Source organism: Oncorhynchus mykiss, chromosome 10, assembly GCF_013265735.2.
Source record: "Oncorhynchus mykiss isolate Arlee chromosome 10, USDA_OmykA_1.1, whole genome shotgun sequence".
NCBI lineage: Eukaryota > Metazoa > Chordata > Actinopteri > Salmoniformes > Salmonidae > Oncorhynchus > Oncorhynchus mykiss.
Genome location: NC_048574.1, coordinates 77999262 through 78021828, shown reverse-complemented (window position 1 = coordinate 78021828; position 22567 = coordinate 77999262). Strand labels below are relative to the sequence as shown.

The 22567-nt window shown below is 48.9% G+C and overlaps 1 protein-coding gene across 6 annotated transcripts in view; it reads left to right on the top strand.

Annotated features, from left to right (window-relative positions):
* Nucleotides 1-22567, top strand: part of LOC110519243 (catenin delta-1) — a 54996-nt gene that overhangs the window by 10776 nt on the left and 21653 nt on the right. For 5 of the 6 annotated variants that reach the window (XM_036934045.1, XM_036934044.1, XM_036934046.1 and 2 more), the window contains exons 2-14: nt 3244-3386; nt 6638-6709; nt 6886-7011; nt 7303-7592; nt 7700-7784; nt 7892-8082; nt 9208-9318; nt 10386-10524; nt 16739-16961; nt 17102-17297; nt 18253-18370; nt 18653-18697; nt 20579-20690. In XM_036934045.1, the coding sequence (XP_036789940.1) occupies nt 3249-3386; nt 6638-6709; nt 6886-7011; nt 7303-7592; nt 7700-7784; nt 7892-8082; nt 9208-9318; nt 10386-10524; nt 16739-16961; nt 17102-17297; nt 18253-18370; nt 18653-18697; nt 20579-20690 (1846 nt within the window). In that variant the 5' untranslated portion in view covers nt 3244-3248. The remainder of the gene's footprint in view (nt 1-3243; nt 3387-6637; nt 6710-6885; nt 7012-7302; nt 7593-7699; nt 7785-7891; nt 8083-9207; nt 9319-10385; nt 10525-16738; nt 16962-17101; nt 17298-18252; nt 18371-18652; nt 18698-20578; nt 20691-22567) is intronic. The other variant, XM_036934049.1, reaches the window with a different exon arrangement.

Below are 22567 nucleotides of genomic sequence, written 5' to 3'. Positions count from 1 at the left end.
AAGACGGTGTAAAGCTGGCTCTTCTCGAGGCTACTCTATCCAAGACTGTGTAAAGCTGGCTCTTCTCGAGGCTACTCTATCCAAGACGGTGTAAAGCTGGCTCTTCTCGAGGCTACTCTATCCAAGACGGTGTAAAGCTGGCTCTTCTCGAGGCTACTCTATCCAAGACGGTGTAAAGCTGGCTCTTCTCGAGGCTACTCTATCCAAGACGGTGTAAAGCTGGCTCTTCTCTAGGCTACTCTATCCAAGACGGTGTAAAGCTGGCTCTTCTCTAGGCTACTCTATCCAAGACAGGGACTTCTATGATGATACGTTGTATGATGATGAATAACATTGTGACTGCTACCAGTTGGCTCGTCTTGGCTGTAGCTGAGTTGCCTTGGTCTCTCCTCTTCCTCCGTCTGCTCGCTCCCTTCTCCTACGTTACTAACCGGCCCATCCGCAGCGGCAGCAATAGCGTGCCAGCCTCCCTCGTGCAGAAGAGCTCAGGTTAAAAATAGGTATTTTGACTATCCGGATATCTGACAGATTCATGATACTATTTGAGTAGTGAAATTATTTCAGACCCCCATTCCTTTTCCTTTTTAATTATTTAAAAAAAAAAGATTTTCCCAAGACTTGACCAGGAAGTTAATCTCTGTCGGTTTATGTTTGGTTCAGTTAGGCCAAGTTTCCTGTTCTGAATCCTCTAGCTACGTTTGGTTCAGTAAGTTTCCTGTTCTGAATCCTCTAGCTACGTTTAGTTCAGTAAGTTTCCTGTTCTGAATCCTCTAGCTACGTTTAGTTCAGTACGTTTCCTGTTCTGAATCCTCTAGCTACGTTTGGTTCAGTTAGGCCAAGTTTCCTGTTCTGAATCCTCTAGCTACGTTTGGTTCAGTAAGTTTCCTGTTCTGAATCCTCTAGCTACGTTTGGTTCAGTTAGGCCAAGTTTCCTGTTCTGAATCCTCTAGTTATGTTTGGTTCAGTAAGTTTCCTGTTCTGAATCCTCTAGCTACGTTTGGTTCAGTAAGTTTCCTGTTCTGAATCCTCTAGCTACGTTTAGTTCAGTAAGTTTCCTGTTCTGAATCCTCTAGCTACGTTTGGTTCAGTAAGTTTCCTGTTCTGAATCCTCTAGCTACGTTTGGTTCAGTTAGGCCAAGTTTCCTGTTCTGAATCCTCTAGCTACGTTTGGTTCAGTAAGTTTCCTGTTCTGAATCCTCTAGCTACGTTTGGTTCAGTAAGTTTCCTGTTCTGAATCCTCTAGCTACGTTTGGTTCAGTAAGTTTCCTGTTCTGAATCCTCTAGCTACGTTTGGTTCAGTTAGGCCAAGTTTCCTGTTCTGAATCCTCTAGCTACGTTTGGTTCCTCGACATGTTGTTTAAAGGTCCAATGCAGCTGTTTTTCTCAATATTAAATCATTTGTGGGTAACAATTAAGTACCTTGCTGTGATTATTTTCCATTGAAATGGTCAAACACAAAAAAAATAGCTTGTTAGCGAAGAGTAATTTCTCATGCAAGAATGTAGCTAGGGCTGCCTGGGAGTGGGGCTGCCTGGGAGTGGTCTGAGTGGTCTGAGTGGGGCTGCCTGGGAGTGGGGCTGCCTGGGAGTGGGGCTGCCTGGGAGTGGGGCTGCCTGGGAGTGGGGCTGCCTGGGAGTGGGGCTGCCTGGGAGTGGTCTGAGTGGTCTGAGTGGGGCTGCCTGGGAGTGGGGCTGCCTAGGAGTGGTCTGAGTGGTCTGAGTGGGGCTGCCTGGGAGTGGGGCTGCCTGGGAGTGGGGCTGCCTGGGAGTGGTCTGAGTGGTCTGAGTGGGGCTGCCTGGGAGTGGGGCTGCCTGGGAGTGGGGCTGCCTGGGAGTGGGGCTGCCTGGGAGTGGTCTGAGTGGTCTGAGTGGGGCTGCCTGGGAGTGGGGCTGCCTGGGAGTGGGGCTGCCTGGGAGTGGGGCTGCCTGGGAGTGGTCTGAGTGGGGCTGCCTGGGAGTGGGGCTGCCTGGGAGTGGGGCTGCCTGGGAGTGGGGCTGCCTGGGAGTGGTCTGAGTGGTCTGAGTGGGGCTGCCTGGGAGTGGGGCTGCCTGGGAGTGGGGCTGCCTGGGAGTGGGGCTGCCTGGGAGTGGGGCTGCCTGGGAGTGGGGCTGCCTGGGAGTGGGGCTGCCTGGGAGTGGGGCTGCCTGGGAGTGGGGCTGCCTGGGAGTGGGGCTGCCTGGGAGTGGGGCTGCCTGGGAGTGGTCTGAGTGGGGAAACTCAAAATGAGTTTTTTTTATTGGTCTATTAACAAACTCCATCCCACCAAAACAGGCTGAAGTGCCAGGCAGTCTTTTCTAACAGCTCTTACACTAAAAGGGCATTATGATTTTCACAGTGTTATTTCAACCTCCATACTGTGAATGTAACACAGTGTCTTTAAGGTCTGTTCTGTCTTTTACTGTCGTTCTAGTTTCTGGTTCTGTTTTGGGCTCAGCCAGGAGCTGATGGGTGTAAACTCTGGGCCCAGAAATAGACTTCTAGAACCTGTGGTGCTCTCTCGCTCCGTTTCTCATTCTCTCCTCTCTTTATCTCGCTCTCACCTGCCTCTGTGGAAGACGAGAGGTGCTAACGAGCACCACCTGCCACAGCCCTTCCCTAAGAACATGTGATTCTCCCCCCCAGTCATCACACTCCTATTGTAACTCAACTTATTTCCTTCTGCTTCTCCCTCTTCCTCCTCTTCTCTTTCCTGTATCTCCTCAACCTCCCTCCTATCCTCCCTCTCTCTCCTTCTCGTCCTCCCCTCTCTCTCATGCTGTTCATCTCTAAGTGTGGAGGTGATTAGCATCCTGTCGCCCTGCTGCTTCTCTGTACAGCATCACTGTAATGTGTGTTTGTGGGTTAACTGTCTCTCTGTCTCAGTGTCTCTGTGTGTGAATATAACGGAGTATGGAATGTGGTTTAAAAACGGTTTATTCTGTGTGTGTCAGGTTAACTCTGTCCTCCCTCTTTGTGTGGTGCTAGGTGATTTAACCCTGTCCTCTCTACTCAGTGTGGGGCTAGGTGGTTGAACCCTGTCCTGTCCCCTCTACTCAGTGTGGTGCTAGGTGGTTGAACCCTGTCCTGTCTTCTACTCCGTGTGGTGCTAGGTGGTTGAACCCTGTCCTCTACTCTGTGGTGCTAGGTGGTTGAACCCTGTCCTGTCCTCTACTCCGTGTGGTGCTATGTGGTTGAACCCTGTCCTGTCCTCTCTACTCAGTGTGGTGCTATGTGGTTGAACCCTGTCCTGTCCTCTCTACTCAGTGTGAATGGAGCAGTGTGAGAGTGCAGCCTCTCTCCTGGCCTCCGTGCGGGAGCAGGAGCGTCAGTTTGAGCGTCTGACTCGCGCTCTGGAGGAGGAGAGGAGGTGCGGAGGCACCCTCCCACGCCCTCCCCCCAATCTACAGGTAAAGCCCTCGCCCCCATGGGATCACCCATCACCCCCATAGCATTCATGGGATCATCCATCACCCCCATAGCCATCATGGTATCACCCATTCCATCACTTCGTCCTCGTTTCATCACCATTCAACCGTCCTTGTAACTATCCATGCCGTCACCTCCATAGCTGCCGTTAGGGTTGCAACATTCCGATATCTTCCAGGAGGGAATAAGCAGGAAATTGGAGGATTTCCGGAAAACCTGTGGAATTTTGCATGAAGTTCACAGAATTGTGCAATCCTAGCCCCCATGGTATCACCCATTGCCTCACCCCAACCGTCGTCCTGTCTCGTTCCATCATTGGTCAACCCTTCCTGTAGCCATCATTGGTCAACCCTTCCTGTAGCCATCATTGGTCAACCCTCCCTGTAGCCATCATTGGTCAACCCTCCCTGTAGCCATCATTGGTCAACCCTTCCTGTAGCCATCATTGGTTACAACTCTGTGGATGTGCATGTCATGTGAAGGTAGCCTGGTACCCCCAGGTCATCTCTGTGGATGTGCATGTCATGTGAAGGTAGCCTGGTACCCCCCCCCAGGTCATCTCTGTGGATGTGCATGTCATGTGAAGGTAGCCTGGTACCCCCCAGGTCATCTCTGTGGATGTGCATGTCATGTGAAGGTAGCCTGGTACCCCCCAGGTCATCTCTGTGGATGTGCATGTCATGTGAAGGTAGCCTGGTACCCCCCCCAGGTCATCTCTGTGGATGTGCATGTCATGTGAAGGTAGCCTGGTACCCCCCAGGTCATCTCTGTGGATGTGCATGTCATGTGAAGGTAACCTGGTACCCCCCCCAGGTCATCTCTGTGGATGTGCATGTCATGTGAAGGTAGCCTGGTACCCCCAGGTCATCTCTGTGGATGTGCATGTCATGTGAAGGTAGCCTGGTACCCCCAGGTCATCTCTGTGGATGTGCATGTCATGTGAAGGTAGCCTGGTACCCCCAGGTCATCTCTGTGGATGTGCATGTCATGTGAAGGTAGCCTGGTACCCCCAGGTCATCTCTGTGGATGTGCATGTCATATGAAGGTAGCCTGGTACCCCCCAGGTCATCTCTGTGGATGTGCATGTCATGTGAAGGTAGCCTGGTACCCCCCAGGTCATCTCTGTGGATGTGCATGTCATGTGAAGGTAGCCTGGTACCCCCCAGGTCATCTCTGTGGATGTGCATGTCATGTGAAGGTAGCCTGGTACCCCCAGGTCATCTCTGTGGATGTGCATGTCATGTGAAGGTAGCCTGGTACCCCCAGGTCATCTCTGTGGATGTGCATGTCATGTGAAGGTAGCCTGGTACCCCCCAGGTCATCTCTGTGGATGTGCATGTCATGTGAAGGTAGCCTGGTACCCCCAGGTCATCTCTGTGGATGTGCATGTCATGTGAAGGTAGCCTGGTACCCCCAGGTCATCTCTGTGGATGTGCATGTCATGTGAATGTAGCCTGGTACCCCCAGGTCATCTCTGTGGATGTGCATGTCATGTGAAGGTAGCCTGGTACCCCCCCAGGTCATCTCTGTGGATGTGCATGTCATGTGAAGGTAGCCTGGTACCCCCAGGTCATCTCTGTGGATGTGCATGTCATGTGAAGGTAGCCTGCTGCCACATCTGGTTGTCTTTGCAGTTACGCATTGCAGCAGACTTGTGGTACAATTGTTTTTGTGGCCGTTCGGTGTTGACATGTGAAATTCTCATATAGGCTGGAGAGAAATGTCATATTATAAACCTGACTAGAAGACATTCCTAAGGCTCATATGTGATAAAACATTATACCGTATTTTCAGTGTTAATGATCCCAATCCATGGCTGATCCTGTGGTCAGAATATTACAGATCGTTCAGACAGTAGAATTGCAGTATTTAGTCTGAGAATACAACACTGACCAGATGTTAGCTGTTAGCTAAATGCTAACGTGTGAAAATGAACACAATTGCAAAGACGAGCAAATCCAGCTCAACGTTATACAAGCATTGCTAGAGGCTACTGAATGTCATTTTTGGTGCTTTTCTGAAGGAGGAGCAGCATGTGTACACTGAGCAGAAGGGAGAACAGAGGAGGAAAAATACACTTTATTGTTTACAAATAGTATACTGCTGCCCGCTTGGTTCATAAACCGGGTGGGTTTTGTCCAATACCTGGTCTAGGTTACTGTTTACCATGTCCACTTCCTGCTTAGTGTCTGACTGTGTCAGGCTTCCCTGTCTGGACGTAGTGACCGCATAGCTTTAGATTACTTGCGAGCACACACACACACACACACACACACACACACACACACACACACACACACACACACTGTCTGGTAAGCAAACACACTGAGGTGTGTCATTTTCCCACCCTCAGGCATTTTATGAACACACTACACGGTAAACACGTAGTCTCCTCTCTCAGGGTTGGTCTGGTCAGTCAGTGTTGTATCTCTGGAGAACAGACAGGGTTGGAATGTGCCTGGTCTTCACCCTGTTTACAGAGCTGACAGGCACACACACACACACTGAGAACCCCACTGAGACACACACACACACACACACAGCCAACTGACAACCCACTGACAGGTTCTCACACACCCTGCTCTCTGAGGCTCTTCCTGTCTTGCTGGCAGCAGTGATGCTCTGAACCGGTCTCTCCTCATCCTCCATGTCTCACCCATTCTGTCCTTCATTTGTTTTTTTCATTCGCTTCATCAATTGTTTTATTGTTTGTCTACTTTGTACTTACTGTATTTCTGCTTAATGTCTGGGGTTGATTGAATGGGATGTGTTGCCTGTTGTCTGGGGTTGAATGAATGGGATGTGGTGGTGCCTGTTGTCTGGGGTTGAATGAATGGGATGTGGTGGTGCCTGTTGTCTGGGGTTGAATGAATGGGATGTGGTGGTGCCTGTTGTCTGGGGTTGAATGAATGGGATGTGGTGGTGCCTGTTGTCTGGGGTTGACTGAATGGGATGTGGTGGTGCCTGTTGTCTGGGGTTGACTGAATGGGATGTGGTGGTGCCTGTTGTCTGGGGTTGAATGAATGGGATGTGGTGGTGCCTGTGTGTGTGTGAAAGGAGCCTAGGGCTCTGATGTCATGACATTCTCTCTGTGTCCTGCGTTAACCTGCTCCTCTGAATGTTTGGAATAACTCTGTTCCTCCCTGGCCACTGGCCCTGCGGTTGACACACACACACACACACACTCTGTCCTCTTGTGTAAACTACTCCTGTCTTCCCCTCCGCTCTACAGAATGGGCGTGTTTCTTGTGATGCGGACATAGAGAGGCTCACACTGAACGAGGGATACGTCAACGGGACACATGTAAGCTGTGTGTGTGTGTACCGGAATATGTCTTCCTCTTTGTCAGTTGTGTGACTGTCTATGTATCTGTGTGTGTGACATTTTTGCCTGTGTTAATTAAGTTTGCGAGTGTGCATTTATCTGTGTATGTGTGTTTATATTGTGTGGGTGTAACGGTGTCTGTCTCCGTTCTTCAGTACAGGATGGAGCCTGGTCAAGTCGTCCAGGAGACGGTTACCGTGGAGGAGGACCCGCACGAGGTGCCCCCCGTCATCTCCGTGGAAACCAGCGAAGATGGCACCACGCGCCGCACAGAAACTACGGTACTACCTTTACCCTCTCTCTCCCCTGACTCATGTCACCTCCTCTGTGTCTGACACTAACCTCTCTCCTCTGACTCATGTCATCTCCTCCGTGTCTGACACTAACCTCTCTCCTCTGACTCATGTCATCTCCTCCTTGTCTGACACTAACCTTTCTCCCCTGACTCCTCGTACGGTTATCTCCTCCGTGTCTGACACTAACCCCTCTCTCCCCTGACTCCTCGTACGGTCATCTCCTCCATGTCTGACACTAACCTAGTTGAATCTGTTTCTCCTCCCCCCTCTCCCCAGGTAAAGAAGGTAGTGAAGACTACCATGACTCGTACAGTCATCCCCTCTGTGTCTGACAACCTCTCCCTGGATGGAGGGGGGTCTATGACAGGTGTAGGGGGTTACACCACCCCCATGGAGCGGGTCTACAGACAGCCAGGTCCTCCCATGGACTACCCCACCAACACTGTGCCCCGAAACTACCACTACGGACCCCCGGGAGGGTACGAGGACTACCGCCAGGCCCCTCCCTCCATAGGGGAGACCTACGCCAGCCTGAGCAGGGGAGCACGCATGGACGACCGCTACAGGTAGGACAGGTGGATCTGTTGTCTCTTTATCCATAGACGTAGAGTTGGGAGACAACGGGTATATCCTCTCCTTTCTCCCTCCTCTCCTCTCTACTTCTCCCCTCCAGGCCAGCTGATGGGTACCGGACCCTGGACTCAGGATACAGAGCCATCAGCAGGAACCAGCTGGACCCATACGCAGCACAGCCACAGGTGGGACGTATGGCGTGTGTGTTAAATAAAGTGGGTCGTATGGGCAGTGTGTTGGAGCTGTCAGCACTGCAGAATGTGTGTTGACGTGATGATAATGAATTGGTCAGGTGGGTCGTATGGGCAGTGCGTTGGAGCTGTCTGGGATGCCGAGGTTTGTCCCAGAGCCGTACGGTCTGGAGGATGACCAGAGGAGTCTGGGATATGACGAGGCAGACTACGGCATGGGACCGGCCATCCACTACGGAACAGTACCACGCAACCAACAAGCCTTCAACCACGGACCGCCCCGCAGGACAGGGTACATGTCCCAGTGTGTGTGGAGGGAGTGTGTGTTGTAATGTCTGGTCTCCTTCTCTGTATCCCTGGTTGTTTATTCAGTCAGCGTAGTGTCCACTCCCTACTAACCCCTACCAGTGTAGTGTCCTCTCCCCACTAACCCCTACCAGTGTAGTGTCCACTCCCTACTAACCCCTACCAGTGTAGTGTCCACTCCCTACTAACCCCTACCAGTGTAGTGTCCACTCCCTACTAACCCCTACCAGTGTAGTGTCCACTCCCTACTAACCCCTACCAGTGTAGTGTCCACTCCCTACTAACCCCTACCAGTGTAGTGTCCACTCCCTATTAACCCCTACCAGTGTAGTGTCCACTCCCTACTAACCCCTACCAGTGTAGTGTCCGCTCCCTACTAACCCCTACCAGTGTAGTGTCCACTCCCTACTAACCCCTACCAGTGTAGTGTCCACTCCCTACTAACCCCTACCAGTGTAGTGTCCACTCCCTACTAACCCCTACCAGTGTAGTGTCCACTCCCTACTAACCCCTACCAGTGTAGTGTCCACTCCCTACTAACCCCTACCAGTGTAGTGTCCGCTCCCTACTAACCCCTACCAGTGTAGTGTCCGCTCCCTACTAACCCCTACCAGTGTAGTGTCCGCTCCCTACTAACCCCTACCAGTGTAGTGTCCGCTCCCTACTAACCCCTACCAGTGTAGTGTCCGCTCCCTACTAACCGCTACCAGTGTAGTGTCCACTCCCTACTAACCCCTACCAGTGTAGTGTCCACTCCCTACTAACCCCTACCAGTGTAGTGTCCACTCCCTACTAACCCCTACCAGTGTAGTGTCCACTCCCTACTAACCCCTACCAGTGTAGTGTCCACTCCCTACTAACCCCTACCAGTGTTGTGTCCACTCCCTACTAACCCCTACCAGTGTTGTGTCCACTCCCTACTAACCCCTACCAGTGTAGTGTCCACTCCCTACTAACCCCTACCAGTCTAGTGTCCACTCCCTACTAACCCCTACCAGTCTAGTGTCCACTCCCTACTAACCCCTACCAGTGTAGTGTCCACTCCCTACTAACCCCTACCAGTCTAGTGTCCGCTCCCGACTAACCCCTTACCTCTTCTCTCCCCTCCCAGGAGCTATGAAGGGACTCTGGACGGAGACATGAGTGGAGCAGGGGACATGTACTACTGGGGAGGTGCACCCCTGGCCCAGGGAGAGAGGGGTAGCATGGCCTCCTTGGACAGGTGAGACTCCTTGGTGTCGTATTGTAGATATATCAGGGGTATTCACATCCAAGCCTGCAGGTCCAGACCAGGGCTTAAAATGAACACCCACCACCTGCCAACGCGGGTCATTTTGTCATATGTGGGTCAGATGTGTGTTTCACCAGCCATGTTGGTGGGGGCCAGGGCTCCACAGTGCCAGCATTTCATTCACATCTGTGAATAAAAATAGTCAAGTATGATTAAATGCTGCAGTGGCTATTTTCTAAGTATTTCTGCAGTTTTTGTTTCACAGCTGGTAAATGAATCACACAAAGTCAAAGAACTAGAAATCTTATAGCCTATCCCACCTCGCACAGTGTCAGGAGATGAGTGAACAATTCATTTTTAGAAGCTTTGTGCACAGGCATAAAAGTTGGTCTAATTTACTTGAAGATGAAGTCTACTGAAGACTTTGTCCTTGTGTTTCCTGGCTATTTATATTTGTTTTGCTCACACGTTAGGTTGTTTTTCAATGTTTGAGTTTCAACTGCTAGAGAAGAGAAGACAACCCTGCTGCTTGTCAGACTCACAGGACAAACATGACTCTAGTCGCGTTACCACGGTAACCTCCCGTCCTTAAAGGGGCAGGGGATCATTTTTTGTTAAGTGTCAGGTCACAAAAAAAGGAAATGAAATGAAACAATATACCACATTACTTCTTAACAGTAATACATTTTATTGTTTTAGAAACATTACAAAGCATGCGCATCTGTATTTTTGTTTTGTTTGTGTAATTTTAGGGGAAATATTTTGGATGGTAAAAAAAAACTGAGTGGCTGGTAGATCTTTAAATCTACCTGCCACAGTGGCTGGTGGACCAAAAAGTGTATTTTAGGACTGGTCTGGACCACTGCTGTTTTTCTGTTCTACCTGATCATGAATTGTACCCACCTGGGATCCCAGGTCTAAGTCAGTCCCTGATTAGAAGGGAGGAATGATATTCAACAGTGGAACTGGATTCAAGGTCCAGATGTGGAATTTGCCTGCACTACTGTATGTCGCTTTGGATGAATGTGATGTATATATTCTCTTACCTGATTGGCCAGCACCCTGAGGAAAGGCCCCGCCACTTCCTGGAGACAGCCTGAGCTGCCGGAGGTCATCGCCATGCTCAACTACAGACTGGACCCCGTCAAGAGCAACGCTGCCGCATACCTGCAGCACCTCACCTTTAAGAACGACAAGGTAATATATATATACACCTGCAGCACCTCACCTTTAAGAACGACAAGGTAATATATATATATATATACCTGCAGCACCTCACCTTTAAGAACGACATGGTAATATATATATATATATATATATATACCTGCAGCACCTCACCTTTAAGAACGACAAGGTAATATATATATATATACCTGCAGCACCTCACCTTTAAGAACGACAAGGTAATATATATACAGTGCCTTGCGAAAGTATTCGGCCCCCTTGAACTTTGCGACCTTTTGCCACATTTCAGGATTCAAACATGAAGATATAAAACTGTATTTTTTTGTGAAGAATCAACAACAAGTGGGACACAATCATGAAGTGGAACGATATTTCAAACTTTTTTAACAAATCCAAAACTGAAAAATTGGGCGTGCAAAATTATTCAGCCCCTTTACTTTCAGTGCAGCAAACTCTCTCCAGAAGTTCAGTGAGGATCTCTGAATGATCCAATGTTGACCTAAATGACTAATGATGCTAAATACAATCCACCTGTGTGTAATCAAGTCTCAGTATAAATGCACCTGCACTGTGATAGGTCCGAGATACTGTTGTGAAGAAGTTTAAAGCCGGATTTGGATACAAAAAGATTTCCCAAGCTTTAAACATCCCAAGGAGCACTGTGCAAGCGATAATATTGAAATGGAAGGAGTATCAGACCACTGCAAATCTACCAAGACCTGGCCGTCCCTCTAAACTTTCAGCTCATACAAGGAGAAGACTGATCAGAGATGCAGCCAAGAGGCCCATGATCACTCTGGATGAACTGCAGAGATCTACAGCTGAGGTGGGAGACTCTGTCCATAGGACAACAATCAGTCGTATATTGCACAAATCTGGCCTTTATGGAAGAGTGGCAAGAAAGCCATTTCTTAAAGATATCCATAAAAAGTGTCGTTTAAAGTTTGCCACAAGCCACCTGGGAGACACACCAAACATGTGGAAGAAGGTGCTCTGGTCAGATGAAACCAAAATTGAACTTTTTGGCAACAATGCAAAACGTTATGTTTGGCGTAAAAGCAACACAGCTCATCACCCTGAACACACCATCTCCACTGTCAAACATGGTGGTGGCAGCATCATGGTTTGGGCCTGCTTTTCTTCAGCAGGGACAGGGAAGATGGTTAAAATTGATGGGAAGATGGATGGAGCCAAATACAGGACCATTCTGGAAGAAAACCTGATGGAGTCTGCAAAAGACCTGAGACTGGGACGGAGATTTGTCTTCCAACAAGACAATGATCCAAAACATAAAGCAAAATCTACAATGGAATTTTTCAAAAATAAACATATCCAGGTGTTAGAATGGCCAAGTCAAAGTCTAGACCTGAATCCAATCGAGAATCTGTGGAAAGAACTGAAAACTGCTGTTCACAAATGCTCTCTATCCAACCTCACTGAGCTCGAGCTGTTTTGCAAGGAGGAATGGGAAAAAATGTCAGTCTCTCGATGTGCAAAACTGATAGAGACATACCCCAAGCGACTTACAGCTGTAATCGCAGCAAAAGGTGGCGCTACAAAGTATTAACTTAAGGGGGCTGAATAATTTTGCACGCCCAATTTTTCAGTTTTTGAGTTGTTAAAAAAGTTTGAAATATCCAATAAATGTCGTTCCACTTCATGATTGTGTCCCACTTGTTGTTGATTCTTCACAAAAAATACAGTTTTATATCTTTATGTTTGAAGCCTGAAATGTGGCAAAAGGTTGCAAAGTTCAAGGTGGCTGAATACTTTCGCAAGGCACTGTATCTAGCTATATAAACCATGCTCTTCTGCAAACACGCCTTCTCCCACGTTGGTTACACACTCCTTTTTGAGCTGACTGTTTCCTTGCAGAGGTTTCCATGGCACCAGCGATCTTGACAATGAGCACTCAATGTTTTTCATCAGAAAGGACGAATAGCAATAAATAGTTAAGTCAGTCATCGTCATAATCTACTCTAGTCAATACATTTACAACCAATATCAACACACACAAAGGACACAACCTGCACTCATTGAAATGCATGCGTGAACACACACACTTTTACTAGAATTGTAAATGGGTCATGTTTGATATTAAGATATTTGTTAACTATGGACTGCCATTTCATGTATTTATGTAGCCTGTCTTGGACAAATATAAACACAAGTTTGTATTATTTCTCTTTCCCCCTCTCTGCACTGTTGGGAAGGCCGTAAGCATGTCACTTAGTCTACACCTGCTGTTTACCTGGAACCTGTACGCTGATAATCAGGATGCAGGTACAGGGAGTGAATTTAATAACAGGGAACAAAACCAGGAACACGAGTAGCGTTCAGACATGGAACAAAACCAGGAACACGAGTAGCATTCAGACAGGGAACCAAACCAGGAACACGAGTAGCGTTCAGACAGGGAACAAAACCAGGAACACGAGTAGCGTTCAGACAGGGAACCAAACCAGGAACACGAGTAGCGTTCAGACAGGGAACCAAACCAGGAACACGAGTAGCATTCAGACAGGGAACCAAACCAGGAACACGAGTAGCGTTCAGACAGGGAACAAAACCAGGAACACGAGTAGCGTTCAGACAGGGAACCAAACCAGGAACACGAGTAGCGTTCAGACAGGGAACCAAACCAGGAACACGAGTAGCGTTCAGACAGGGAACCAAACCAGGAACACGAGTAGCGTTCAGACAGGGAACCAAACCAGGAACACGAGTAGCGTTCAGACAGGGAACCAAACCAGGAACACGAGTAGCGTTCAGACAGGGAACCAAACCAGGAACACGAGTAGCGTTCAGACAGGGAACCAAACCAGGAACACGAGTAGCATTCAGACAGGGGACCAAACCAGGAACACGAGTAGCGTTCAGACATGGAACCAAACCAGGAACACGAGTAGCGTTCATACAGGGAACCAAACCAGGAACACGAGTAGCATTCAGACAGGGAACCAAACCAGGAACACGAGTAGCATTCAGACAGGGAACCAAACCAGGAACACGAGTAGCGTTCAGACAGGGAACAAAACCAGGAACACGAGTAGCGTTCAGACAGGGAACCAAACCAGGAACACGAGTAGCGTTCAGACAGGGAACCAAACCAGGAACACGAGTAGCGTTCAGACAGGGAACCAAACCAGGAACACGAGTAGCATTCAGACAGGGGACCAAACCAGGAACACGAGTAGCGTTCAGACATGGAACCAAACCAGGAACACGAGTAGCGTTCATACAGGGAACCAAACCAGGAACACGAGTAGCATTCAGACAGGGAACCAAACCAGGAACACGAGTAGCATTCAGACAGGGAACCAAACCAGGAACACGAGTAGCGTTCAGACAGGGAACAAAACCAGGAACACGAGTAGTGTTCAGACAGGGAACAAAACCAGGAACACGAGTAGCGTTCAGACAGGGAACCAAACCAGGAACACGAGTAGCGTTCAGACAGGGAACAAAACCAGGAACACGAGTAGCGTTCAGACAGGGAACAAAACCAGGAACACGAGTAGCGTTCAGACAGGGAACAAAACCAGGAACACGAGTAGCGTTCAGACAGGGAACAAAACCAGGAACACGAGTAGCATTCAGACAGGGAACCAAACCAGGAACACGAGTAGCGTTCAGACAGGGAACAAAACCAGGAACACGAGTAGCGTTCAGACAGGGAACCAAACCAGGAACACGAGTAGCATTCAGACAGGGAACAAAACCAGGAACACGAGTAGCATTCAGACAGGGAACCAAACCAGGAACACGAGTAGCATTCAGACAGGGAACCAAACCAGGAACACGAGTAGCATTCAGACAGGGAACCAAACCAGGAACACGAGTAGCATTCAGACAGGGAACCAAACCAGGAACACGAGTAGCGTTCAGACAGGGAACAAAACCAGGAACACGAGTAGCATTCAGACAGGGAACAAAACCAGGAACACGAGTAGCATTCAGACAGGGAACCAAACCAGGAACACGAGTAGCGTTCAGACAGGGAACAAAACCAGGAACACGAGTAGTGTTCAGACAGGGAACAAAACCAGGAACACGAGTAGCGTTCAGACAGGGAACCAAACCAGGAACACGAGTAGCGTTCAGACAGGGAACAAAACCAGGAACACGAGTAGCGTTCAGACAGGGAACAAAACCAGGAACACGAGTAGCGTTCAGACAGGGAACAAAACCAGGAACACGAGTAGCGTTCAGACAGGGAACCAAACCAGGAACACGAGTAGCATTCAGACAGGGAACCAAACCAGGAACACGAGTAGCGTTCAGACAGGGAACCAAACCAGGAACACGAGTAGCGTTCAGACATGGAACAAAACCAGGAACACGAGTAGCGTTCAGACAGGGAACCAAACCAGGAACACGAGTAGCGTTCAGACAGGGAACCAAACCAGGAACACGAGTAGCGTTCAGACAGGGGACCAAACCAGGAACACGAGTAGCGTTCAGACAGGGAACCAAACCAGGAACACGAGTAGCATTCAGACATGGAACCAAACCAGGAACACGAGTAGCGTTCAGACAGGGGACCAAACCAGGAACACGAGTAGCGTTCAGACAGGGAACCAAACCAGGAACACGAGTAGCATTCAGACAGGGAACCAAACCAGGAACACGAGTAGCATTCAGACATGGAACCAAACCAGGAACACGAGTAGCGTTCAGACAGGGAACCAAACCAGGAACACGAGTAGCATTCAGACAGGGAACCAAACCAGGAACACGAGTAGCATTCAGACATGGGACATATAAACAGAAACGATAAGGCCTGGGGAAGGAACACAAGGGAGTGACCGATAGGGGAGGTCATCAGGAAGGTCATGGAGTCCAGGTGAGTCTCATGAAGCGCAGGTGCGCGTAATGATGACTACACTGGTGACAACGAGCGCCAGAGAGGAGGAGCGCGAGTAGACGTGACATTACCCCAATCATGTGACGAATAAACATTTATTTGATTTGACACGGAAATACATCCCCACTTCTCTCTCATCGTCAGTCACTCACTCAACTACAGACACTACTAGTGACATAGCAATCTGGGTTGCATGGGCAGAACATCCCCCACTTCTCTCTCATGGTCAGTCACTCACTCAACTACAAACACTACTAGTGACATAGTAATCTGGGTTGCATGGGCAGAACATCCCCCACTTCTCTCTCATCGTCAGTCACTCACTCAACTACAGACACTACTAGTGACATAGCAATCTGGGTTGCATGGGCAGAACATCCCCCACTTCTCTCTCATGGTCAGTCACTCACTCAACTACAAACACTACTAGTGACATAGCAATCTGGGTTGCATGGGCAGAACATCCCCCACTTCACTCACTTGTGTGTATTAAAGCCGTGTGTGTGTGTGTGTGTGTGTGTGTGTGTGTGTGTACACACAAGGTAATATATACACCTATAGCAGCTCACCTTTAAGAAGGACAAGGTCATATCTTTATCTATACACACTTAGTTTATATACACAAACAGAACCTTCACACCCACAGCCTTAAAGCCCCTTGCATATCTATCTCCATTACCTCGTACCCCTGCACATCGACTCCATACTGGTACCCTGTTTATATAGCCATGTTATCATTACTCATTATGTATTTATATACTTTTGTTATTAAGTGTTACTTTTCTATCATTTTTTCTATTTTCTCTCTGTCTGCATTGTTGGGAAGGGCCCGTAAGTAAGCATTTCACTGTTAGTCTACACTTGTTGTTTATGAAGCATGTGAGGAATAAAATTAGATTTGATTACCCACGCACCCTTTATCTAGTCATAAACACAGCCATGCTGCAGGCTACCTAGCTACTGTCTTTCATGTCAGAATGAGAGCAACACACAACCACCAACACCTCATCCCTCATTCCCTCTCCTCTCCCCCTTTCCCTTCCCTCCCTCCCTCTCCTCTCTCCCTCTCCTCTCTCCCCCTTCCCTCTCCCCCTTCCCTCTCCCCTTTCCCTCCTCTCCCTCCCTCTCCTCTCTCCTCGTTCCCTCTCCTCTCTCCCCCTTCCCTCCCTCTCCTCTCTCCCCCTTCCCTCCCTCTCCTCTCTCCCCCTTCCCTCCCTCTCCTCTCTCCCCCTTCCCTCCCTCTCCTCTCTCCCCCTTCCCTCTCCCTCCCTCTCCTCTCTCCCCCTTCCCTCCCTCTACTCTCTCCCCCTTCCCTCTCCCCCTTCCCTCTCCTCGTTCCTTCTCCTCTCTCCCCTCCAGGTGAAGACAGATGTCCGTCGTATGAAAGGTATCCCATCCCTGGTGTCCATGTTAGACAACCCTAAGAAGGAGGTCCACCACGCCGCCTGCGGAGCGCTCAAAAACATCTCTTACGGACGAGACTCTGACAATAAGATCGCCATCAAGAACTGTGATGGAGTACCGGCCCTGGTCAGACTGCTGAGGAAGACCAGAGACCAGGATCTGACCGATACTATCACAGGTAATACTACTGTTGTTACTAGTGTACTACTGCGGTTACTACTAGTGTACTACTGTGGTCACTACTAGTGTACTACTGCGGTAAGTGGGAGACGGTAGTGTGTGGTAGTGATGATGATAATCCGTCACCCTCTTCCTCAGGCACGCTGTGGAACTTGTCGTCTCACGACTCAGTGAAGATGGAGATCGTTGACCACGCCCTGCACGCCCTCTCAGACGAGGTGATGGTAGCTCACTCGGGCTGGGAGAGAGGGAACGAGGCAGGAGGAGAGGAGAACCTCAAACCACGACACCTGGAGTGGGAGACGTCCCTCACCAACACAGCTGGCTGCCTGAGGTACAGGGAGGGAGGGAGAGAGAGAAAACAGTGGGAGGAAAAAGAGGAGGGTGATATGGCCGTAATATCATATCACAATATGTTTCTAATTTTTTACGGTATTTTAAAGTTTCTGAATAATAAAAGTTGTAAATATGTTTTATGCTTCAACATCGACCGTAGAATTGCAACATATTAATTCTTAATGATTTTATTGGTCTTTTTCCATTCTGATGGTTTGATACTCAACCCAGCTAGGACCAAACTGGCTGTGAAGTCGTCCAATTTGTCAAACTTTTCATTTGAACTTAGGCACTGTATCAAAATATCATGATAGACGATATTGTAAAATAAATACCAGTGTTGAAGATGTCAGCCAGCCATAAAACAGTAATGTATCGTCCATTTAGTGACTGGTAGCTGTGTGTTGGTCTTGCAGTGTGTGTGTGTGTTTGTGCATGTCTGTACAGGTGTGCCTGAGGAATTCCCAGAAGGTAGGGCAGAGTGGGAATGTGCTGTGTTCCCCAGTGGGTGTGTCTGTCTCTGTTAAAGGCAGGCTACAACACAATGACTGGCCCAGTAACCTGATCTACGATCTCACTGTCCCCTCACTCGACTGGAGTTTAACAACCACAGGCTTGCATCCTAAATGGCCCCCTATCCCCTATATGGCCATCACTAACATTAGTGCACCACATAGAGAATAGGGTGCTTTTTGGGACGTGACCACACGCTTTCAGACTTTCAGTCTCTGCAACACACTGACATAGGGCCACTCAGTGTTTTATTACTAATGGTTGTGTGCTGGAATCCTTATGTGGCCACTGATTGTAGCCGCTCTCATTCCTCCCTCTCTCTGTCTCTCTCTCTCTCTGTCTCTTGGTCTCTGCCCATTTCCCCTCTGTTTCTGTATTGCTTGTTTGTTTTTTCTCACACACCTTCTCTACCTCTCCTCCCACCGCTCTCTCTAAAACAGGAACGTGAGCTCAGAGCGCAGTGAGGCCAGGAGGAAGTTGAGAGAGTGCACAGGATTGGTGGACTCGCTCATGTACATTGTCCAATCACAGATCAACCTGAAAGACGTGGACAACAAGGTGTGCCCACACACACTGCTGTTTTATCTTGTGATCCTGAACTTTGATTGTGTCTGCATGTATTTTAATCCTGTTCTCCTTTTCCTTCGTCTTATCCCCCCCTCTCTCTCGCCCCCCCTCTCTCTCTCGCCCCCTCTCTCTCTCTCTCTCTCCCCCCCTCTCTCGCTCCCTCCCCCTCTCTCTCTCTCTCTCTCCCTCTCTCCCTCTCTCTCTCTCTCCCTCCCCCCCTGTCTCTCTCCCCCCCTCTCTCTCCCTCCCTCACCCTCCCTGTCTTGTCTCCAGCTGATAGAGAACAGTATGTGTCTGCTGAGGAATCTGTCCTATCAGGTATTGTTGTAGTTTATATTGTTGTCCTTTCTGTTTCTTTCTACAGTGTTTCACCCTGCCTTTTTAGTAATGTTGTGACCTTTGGAATTGTACTTTAAAGAGATTCTCTGGTACTTCTGTAGACTTTTTAGCCAGTAGTTCTTAGTGTTGCATGGTATACCCAAACTTCTGTACTTTTTCCGATAGCAGCACATGACAAACGGTTCGGTCCTAGATAAAGGTACTTCTGTCAAATGAGTGTCATCTACTGATTGAGAGAGGATCAAGTTAGTTTATCAGCGCAGCCGAGGTCCCCTTATGACGTGAGAGCACGGTGCCCACTCCACTTCCCCGTGGCTAACACTGGCCTGTTCCACTTCCCCGTGGCTAACACTAGCCTGTTCCACTTCCCCGTGGCTAACACTAGCCTGTTCCACTTCCCCGTGGCTAACACTAGCCTGTTCCACTTCCCCGTGGCTAACACTAGCCTGTTCCACTTCCCCGTGGCTAACACTAGCCTGTTCCACTTCCCCGTGGCTAACACTGGCCTGTTCCACTTCCCCGCGGCTAACACTGGCCTGTTCCACTTCCCCGTGGCTAACACTAGCCTGTTCCACTTCCCCGTGGCTAACACTGGCCTGTTCCACTTCCCCGCGGCTAACACTGGCCTGTTCCACTTCCCCGCGGCTAACACTGGCCTGTTCCACTTCCCCGCGGCTAACACTGGCCTGTTCCACTTCCCCGCGGCTAACACTGGCCTGTTCCACTTCCCCGCGGCTAACACTGGCCTGTTCCACTTCCCCGCGGCTAACACTGGCCTGTTCCACTTCCCCGCGGCTAACACTGGCCTGTTCCACTTCCCCGCGGCTAACACTGGCCTGTTCCACTTCCCCGCGGCTAACACTGGCCTGTTCTGAGGAAACACTGATTGTGACCTAAACCTTTATTCCTCTGTCCCAGTCCAGGTCCTATCTGCTCGAGCCTTGAACTGTCTGTGTGTGAATAATGTCATGGGTCTTAAAGAGAGACACTGTTATCAAATAAACAGATGGCTTCTTCTATGCAAATGTTTTTGATCAGTACAATAAAGTAAGTCCCAAATGGAAGGGAAACGATCGTTTTTTTCATCTGCAGCACCATGAAATCAGCCAGAAAGCTCTACCTCAATTCATGGTCACGCTGCTATTCAATATGCATTCAGCTGTAATGTGAATACACCTAGACTACATCTTGATTTGCCCAGTTTATCAATAGAGATTTACCGTTCAAATACATTATTACCATGATGTTATGTAATTAGATTAGTAAAAATAAATGAAGTCAAATTGATTGTATAATTCATTCATTAACGCATACATTCAAAAATAAAACATTTAATATAAAACTGGAAGATCTGTCTGGTTCAAGTGCCATTCTGTGACTTTGGCCATGGTATTGTTTTAGTACTGTATGGAGTATTGTGATACTTAACCTGGTATCCGTATGGAAGTTGACCTTTTAGCATGGTGACAACACTGTTCACAGCTCTGAAAGTAGTGCTCACGAGCCAGAAGTGGTCCCTCAGCGCTCACTCTGCTGTGTGTGCATCTTGTTAGCTGTCACTCAAATCGCGAGGGGCTGAAGCTCATTGGCTAGAACTTGAAATGCTAGGGGGCTGACCCACAATGGGGGAGAATGGCACAGTATAGTTCCGGAAAAGTTGCTTTCAAACTAGGGATTTCGTGGCTAATTGAGTTAAGACAGTAATTCTGCTTCTAGATTCTGAATGTGTGAACAACATGTTGACACATCAGCCCAAAGCCAGAGGGGTAAAGAAAATACTGAGTGGGCACCAAAGTTTCACAGCATGTCTTTAAATAAGTAATATTATACTATATGATTGTAAACTTGACTTGACCTTAGGTTCACCGGGAGGTGCCGGGCGCTGAGCGCTACCAGGAAGCCATGTCCCTCAACCAGGGCCCCGCCCCCTCCACTGGAAAGACCAACCGCTTCAGCTCCCGCAGGGGCAAAGGTCAGTGTGTGTTTGCGCGGGTGTCTGTCTGTCTGTGTGAGTGAGAGAGTGTTTATATTATCTGTCTGTGGAAGGAAGGCAGATTGAGAGTGATGCAATTGTTGACTTTAGTGTGTGTACACAGTATAGTGACAGTGTAGCAGGGAAGAGAGACAGCAGAGAACCAGTGGTTGGCCTGGGATGTTGAATGCTATTTACCCCCATCCTAAAGAATGTTCAGTCTCACTCCTTAATGTCTGTGTGTCTGAGGGAAATTATTTGTTTCTCTATTTGTGAACAGACATTTTGTTTTTGCTGGTTTGTCTTTGTGCTGGCGTGGATGTTGGTGTGTGTTGCTGGCGTGGATGTTGGTGTGTGTTGTTGATGGTTTGTCATTGTGCTGGCGTGGATGTTGGTGTGTGTTGCTGGCGTGGATGTTGGTGTGTGTTGTTGATGGTTTGTCATTGTGCTGGCGTGGATGTTGGTGTGTGTTGTTGATGGTTTGTCATTGTGCTGGCGTGGATGTTGGTGTGTTGCTGGCGTGGATGTTGGTGTGTGTTTTTGCTGGTTTGTCTTTGTGCTGGCGTGGATGTTGGTGTGTGTTGCTGGCGTGGATGTTGGTGTGTGTTGTTGATGGTTTGTCATTGTGCTGGCGTGGATGTTGGTGTGTTGTTGATGGTTTGTCATTGTGCTGGCGTGGATGTTGGTGTGTTGCTGGCGTGGATGTTGGTGTGTGTTTTTGCTGGTTTGTCATTGTGCTGGCGTGGATGTTGGTGTGTTGCTGGCGTGGATGTTGGTGTGTGTTGTTGATGGTTTGTCATTGTGCTGGCGTGGATGTTGGTGTGTTGCTGGCGTGGATGTTGGTGTGTGTTTTTGCTGGTTTGTCTTTGTGCTGGCGTGGATGTTGGTGTGTGTTGTTGATGGTTTGTCATTGTGCTGGCGTGGATGTTGGTGTGTTGCTGGCGTGGATGTTGGTGTGTGTTGTTGATGGTTTGTCATTGTGCTGGCGTGGATGTTGGTGTGTGTTGTTGATGGTTTGTCATTGTGCTGGCGTGGATGTTGGTGTGTTGCTGGCGTGGATGTTGGTGTGTGTTGTTGATGGTTTGTCATTGTGATGGCGTGGATGTTGGTGTGTGTTGCTGGCGTGGATGTTGGTGTGTGTTGCTGGCGTGGATGTTGGTGTGTGTTTTTGATGGTTTGTCTTTGTGCTGGCGTGGATGTTGGTGTGTGTTTTTGATGGTTTGTCTTTGTGCTGGCGTGGATGTTGGTGTGTGTTTTTGATGGTTTGTCATTGTGCTGGCGTGGATGTTGGTGTGTGTTGTTGATGGCGTGGATGTTGGTGTGTGTTGATGATGGCGTGGATGTTGGTGTGTGTTGCTGGCGTGGATGTTGGTGTGTGTTGTTGATGGTTTGTCATTGTGCTGGCGTGGATGTTGGTGTGTTGCTGGCGTGGATGTTGGTGTGTGTTTTTGCTGGTTTGTCTTTGTGCTGGCGTGGATGTTGGTGTGTGTTGCTGGCGTGGATGTTGGTGTGTGTTGTTGATGGTTTGTCATTGTGCTGGCGTGGATGTTGGTGTGTGTTGCTGGCGTGGATGTTGGTGTGTGTTGTTGATGGTTTGTCATTGTGCTGGCGTGGATGTTGGTGTGTGTTGTTGATGGTTTGTCATTGTGCTGGCGTGGATGTTGGTGTGTTGCTGGCGTGGATGTTGGTGTGTGTTGTTGATGGTTTGTCATTGTGCTGGCGTGGATGTTGGTGTGTGTTGCTGGCGTGGATGTTGGTGTGTGTGGTTGATGGTTTGTCATTGTGCTGGCGTGGATGTTGGTGTGTGTTTTTGATGGTTTGTCTTTGTGCTGGCGTGGATGTTGGTGTGTGTTGCTGGCGTGGATGTTGGTGTGTGT